The sequence below is a fragment of the Tympanuchus pallidicinctus genome, unplaced genomic scaffold (genome assembly GCF_026119805.1).
Source record: "Tympanuchus pallidicinctus isolate F22 unplaced genomic scaffold, pur_lepc_1.0 scaffold16, whole genome shotgun sequence".
Taxonomy (NCBI): domain Eukaryota; kingdom Metazoa; phylum Chordata; class Aves; order Galliformes; family Phasianidae; genus Tympanuchus; species Tympanuchus pallidicinctus.
The window spans coordinates 12,116,129-12,121,078 of record NW_026294679.1 but is presented as its reverse complement, the minus strand read 5'-3'; the positions used below and the strand labels follow the sequence as shown (position 1 = coordinate 12,121,078).

Below are 4,950 nucleotides of genomic sequence, written 5' to 3'. Positions count from 1 at the left end.
GCGGAGCCCATTCCAGCTCCGCTCCCATCCACAGAGCGCTCGCTCCCCTCCCGCCGGGAGGTGGGCGCGGCCTCTCGGCTCGTTCTGATTGGCTGAAGGCGGCCACGCGGCGCGCCGAGGGTCTGTGGGCCGCGCAGGTAGGGCCACGTGGGGTTGGGGCGCGCGGGTTGAGTGGGGCTGCAAGGGTGGTGTGATGAGTTGCTGCGCGATGCAATGCGGAGCAGTGCTATGCACAGCAGTGCTATGCACGTCACGAGGTCTCTGTGCGGCTCTACGGATGTGCAGTCAGCGGTGCGCTGCGAGGCGGTGTCAAGGGGGGGGGAGTGTGACATAGCACCGTTGGAAGCATGCAGTGCTGATGGGGTGCAGGGTAGCGTAACGTGGAGCATGCCGTGGGGGTGTGTGCAGTGGTCAGGGTGCAGTGCAGTGTAGTGCAGTGCAGTGCCGTGGGGGGGTGCACTATGTTGTTGAGCTGCCTGTAAGGCTGTGCAGTGCGGGCATCGGAGGGTGCAATGCCACGAGAGGTGCAGGAGGTGCTCTGAGGCTTGCAGTGTGGGCATGAGAGGGTGCAATGTACTACCAGCGACCTGCAGTGCTGCAGGGACACGGAGCATAGTGCAGTACCGCGGGGATGAGTGTGCACGTGGAGGGTATGCCGTGCAGTGACCCAGATGGAAACACTTGCAGGGCAGTGTGATGCAGTCCCACTGAGGGCTGCCTCGTGCAGGGAGAATGCAGTGCATTGCAGCAGCACTGTTGGAGGCCGTTGGTGGCAGTGCCTTGGGTACAGGGCAGCTGAAAGTCCAACCCAGACGTTAAATATAAACCCACAGTAGTTCACCCAGTGCAACGCTCCACGGCAACGCAGCACTATCCCGAAATGGCTGCTGTGCCCCTCGGCTTCGACATTGACGCCCCGCGCTGGGACCAGAGCACCTTCGTGGGGCGGCTGTGGCACTTCTTCAACATCACTGACCCGCGCACCGTGCTGGTGCCGGAGCGGGAGCTGGACCGGGCACAGGCCGTGGTGGCAGGCTGCAGGTGAGTGTGTGCTGGTGGCACCGGCGCGGTGCTGGAGGTGTGCCTGTCTCCTGCCCGAGTGCTGGTGCAGCATCTGAGCACCCTGATCGATCTGTAGATGTCTCTGTTCATTGCAGGGGAGTTGGACTAGATGACCTTTAAGGGGCCCTTCTAACTCAAACAATTCTGTGGTCCGTCAGAGATGATTTTGTGGATGCTTATTGGGGATGTTTATTTCTGGGAGCCCTGAGCTATCATGGCTGAACTCCCGCGGCTCCGGGCTTGCAGGGCTGGGATGGTACCGCCGGGGAGCAGCCAGGAGCAGCTGCTGTATGCCAAGAAGCTGTACGACTCGGCCTTCCACCCCGACAGCGGTGAGAAGATGAACCTCATTGGCAGGATGTCCTTCCAGGTGCCAGGTGGCATGGCCATCACTGGCTGCATGTTGCAGTTCTACCGGTGAGAGCTGGGGACACAAGTTGGGACACAGCCCGGACAGCCCTCAGCTCTTCCAGGGGCACTAATGTCTATCCTTGGTATCCCTGAGACAGTGCTAGGAGCCCAGGAGTGGGTCACCCTCAGATACCTCTGTCCTCATGTGCTTGCTGCTCCCATCACTGAGGGCCTACCTCAGCCCTGGATCTCATCCCCATCCCAAACCCCTCAGGGCTGTGCCACCTCCTGTGCTGTCTGCAGTACCCTCTCAGACACATTTCATTTCCCAGCCCTGCCCCTGCCACACTCCTGACCTCAGGCTGCAGTGCCTCAGTTTCCCCCGGCAGACACCAGGACAAGGGTATGGAGGGCATCTTGTCTGTCCCCTGATGGCCCCCGGGCACTCTCCGTGCCCTTTCCCTCTGCAGGACAGTGCCGGCTGTGGTGTTCTGGCAGTGGGTGAACCAGTCCTTCAATGCCATTGTCAACTACACCAACCGCAATGCTGCGTCCCCCATCTCTCTGGCGTGAGTGTGCCCCCGGGATGGGACCCCTGATGCCTGTGGGATGTGCCAAAAAGATGTTCAGGCACCAAAAGAGCAGGATCTCTGTGTCAAAGACAGCGTTTTGTTTTATATTCCCATGCATCTGTTGCAAATCACCAGGCAAATAGGAGTGGCTTACGTCACGGCCACCACGACAGCCCTGGCCACTGCTGTGGGACTCAACCTCTACACCAAGGTATGTAGAGACGGGGTTGCAGCAGCATCTGGCCACATCCTATCCCCATGCTGATCCCATCCTCCATCTTGCAGCGTGCTCCTCCCTTGCTTGCCCGTTGGGTCCCTTTTGCAGCTGTAGCTGCTGCCAACTGCGTGAACATCCCAATGATGAGGCAGCAGTGAGTGCACCTGGGGTCTGCCTCCACTCCCCGGCCCCGAGGGAGGACGGAGGAGGTGGGATGGGTTCTGTGTGATCACCACCCTGCGTCTGGGAGAGGATCTCTGGTGGGATGGCCCAGCATCAACAAAGCAGGAGGGCGGTTTTGGGGTGAAGATGTCCATTTTGGAGTCTTTGATGTCCTGGTGCTGAGGGAGGTTGTTGGAGCTGAAGGAGTTTTGAAGTGTTCCACGGGGTGGGGGTCCCTGTGTCAGCCATACCCTGAAGGTGGCAGCATCAGCCCAGGGGTGGCACAGCCCAGGGCCACTGTGTTGCTGTTCCCACAGGGAGATCATCCATGGGATATCAGTGACTGATGAGGACAACAATGAGCTTGGGCACTCCAGGGTGAGTGTTCTGGGAGGGAGAGCAGACATGGTAATGGGGACATGTGTACAGCAGCAATTTACAGCAGAGTCATTTTTCCTTGCAGAGAGCAGCAGTGAAAGGCATTGCGCAGGTTGTGGTCTCCAGGATCACTATGGCAGCTCCAGGCATGAGTGAGTGCGGCATGAGGATGGGGGCCAGATCCACACTGCAACCCTGCAGCTCCCAGTTTGGCCAGAGCTGATGGAGCTGCATGGGCTGGTGGAGTCCTTCACTCTTCTCCCCACATGCAGTCATTCTGCCCATCATCATGGAGCGGCTGGAGATGTTCCCCTTCATGCAGGTGAGCTCCTGCTGCTGCTCTGGGCATGGGATTGTGGCAGTCAGCTGGGGACTGACCCTGCTCATCCCTTGCAGAGGATCCGGGTTCTCCACGGGCCGCTGCAGGTGCTGCTGTGTGGTGGGTTGTGAGTATCTCAAAAAAACGTGGATCCGGAGGATGCCTGAAGTCACCCTGGAAAAAGACCCCACCCAGCAGAGATGGCAAAACTGCTTTCCTTCCAACCTGAGCTCTGTTAAATTGGGTCCTGGGCTGGGACCTTGCAGCTCGGGTTATGCAGCCCCAGTGCTAACACCCACTCTCCTTTGCCCACAGCCTGCTGTTCATGGTGCCGGCAGCCTGTGCCCTGTTCCCTCAGAGATGGTACCTGTCCATGGCTTTCCATGGGAGCCTTTCTCTTTCCCTTACTCCCCACAGCCCGTCCTGATGGGCTCCCAAGAGGAACAGGATGATGGCCTCAATGTCTGTCCCCTCTCCCCACAGCTCTCTTGCGCTGGCTGACCTTGAGCCGGAGCTGCGGGACAGCATCGTGACCAAGCACGGGGACAAAGTGCCATTTGTCTACTTTAACAAAGGGCTGTGAATAGAGGCTACCTTGGGAGCCATTGAAGCCCTCCAGCCCCCAACACTGCCAGCCCTGTGCCAGTGCAGGGCTTGGATGCATGGTGCAGCCCCCATTAACCCAGTCTGGGAGTGGAGCTGGGATCATCTCCCATTTCCCCCACCCCAAACCACATTGCTGCCTTAAACTGCTGCAGGGGCCTCTTTGCAAGAGCTGGAGCCTCCACAGTGAGTGGGAAAGACTTGTCCCCTGTGTAGGGGAACACATCAAAGTCCTGGGACCAGTGCTAGGACTGTGCCTTCCTTGCTCTCTGGTTCAGATCTTATTCACTTTGCGATTGTCACAATCCCAAAGACAAATAGCTAATTGTTTATAAGCTCTGAATTTTGCAATCAGCTCATTGCATTGAGTATGACAGCCAGGCATCACCTTGCCATTTTGTGCCTCACTGTTCCTGTGGTAGGACCAAGGACTTGGGAAACACTTGATTCTGGCCCCTCTCACACGGGGAGGGTCACTAAGCCATTGGGTTTTGAACTAAGGCTTTAAATGACAGAGATGGGGGTTGGCAAATAAAACATGGTGATTTTTAAAACAGCCGTGGGCTTTGCTTTTAGCTGGTCTTTGGGTGCCTGCTTCCCTGGACAGGGCTGGTACATAGGTCATACCTGCCTTGGAAAAAGGGAAGGTGTGGGCTCTGTGCTTGCATCTGAAACAAACCATGTCCCTCTGGTTGAGTGCCATAGGAAGACATCACTGCTCTCTGAACTCCTACATTGTGATTGCTCCTGTCCTACAGCCCAAATTTCTGTGAGCACATTCAGGAAGGTACATTCAGCAACCTGGAATGGAGCTGGTTCCAAGGAGTGTTCAGTGTGCTTGCAAATGCAGAGACAGTTATAATGCAAAGTCCCACAGAAAGCATGCTTTGGAGAGCTGTTGCTACCTCCTGCCCTCTCCTCTTAGTCCTGGGCAGCAGGATGGGGTGCACACAATGCACTGGGCAAGAAGAGGGTTGGTCTGTGCTGGGGCGAGTATGAGGCTGACCAGCACTGTCCTCAAGCCAGAAACCACCAAGCTGATAGCAATGGATTCGCTCTTCAGACCTGCACAGGTTGATGCTGGCCAAGAGCAGCACAGCAGGGTGTCTAGGTTTTTAAGCTGCAGCGGGAGCCTCCACGGGAGGATTCCTGACATCTCTGCCACTCACAGCTCCAGAACAATGTGGAGGGCGGCAGGTGGTTGCAGACTGTGTTCCTGTGCTGCCAGATTCCATCCAGATCGGCTCTGCATCACACTGCTGCAATAGGAAGGAAACTTCACTGCC

The 4,950-nt window shown here is 57.4% G+C and overlaps 1 protein-coding gene across 1 annotated transcript; it reads left to right on the top strand.

Moving 5' to 3' along the window:
* The first annotated feature begins 845 nt into the window (after nucleotides 1–845).
* Nucleotides 846–4,220, top strand: SFXN2 (sideroflexin 2). Its single transcript, XM_052677288.1, has 11 exons — nucleotides 846–1,041; nucleotides 1,309–1,479; nucleotides 1,884–1,982; nucleotides 2,121–2,196; nucleotides 2,271–2,356; nucleotides 2,682–2,742; nucleotides 2,828–2,894; nucleotides 3,015–3,064; nucleotides 3,139–3,188; nucleotides 3,377–3,424; nucleotides 3,545–4,220. Exons 1-11 carry the CDS (start codon nucleotides 881–883, stop codon nucleotides 3,642–3,644), a joined length of 969 nt encoding a protein of 322 aa, XP_052533248.1. The 5' UTR covers nucleotides 846–880; the 3' UTR covers nucleotides 3,645–4,220.
* The last annotated feature ends 730 nt before the right edge of the window (nucleotides 4,221–4,950 follow it).

What these genes read in the sequence shown, in the direction of transcription:
- SFXN2 (XM_052677288.1), top strand. Translation starts at nt 881, where the DNA reads ATGGCTGCTGTGCCCCTCGGCTTCGACATTGACGCCCCGCGCTGGGAC. An exon ending in GCGTCCCCCATCTCTCTGGC is followed by an intron (nt 1,983 to 2,120) that starts GTGAGTGTGCCC and finishes GCAAATCACCAG; the next exon opens with GCAAATAGGAGTGGCTTACG. An exon ending in AGATGTTCCCCTTCATGCAG is followed by an intron (nt 3,065 to 3,138) that starts GTGAGCTCCTGC and finishes CATCCCTTGCAG; the next exon opens with AGGATCCGGGTTCTCCACGG.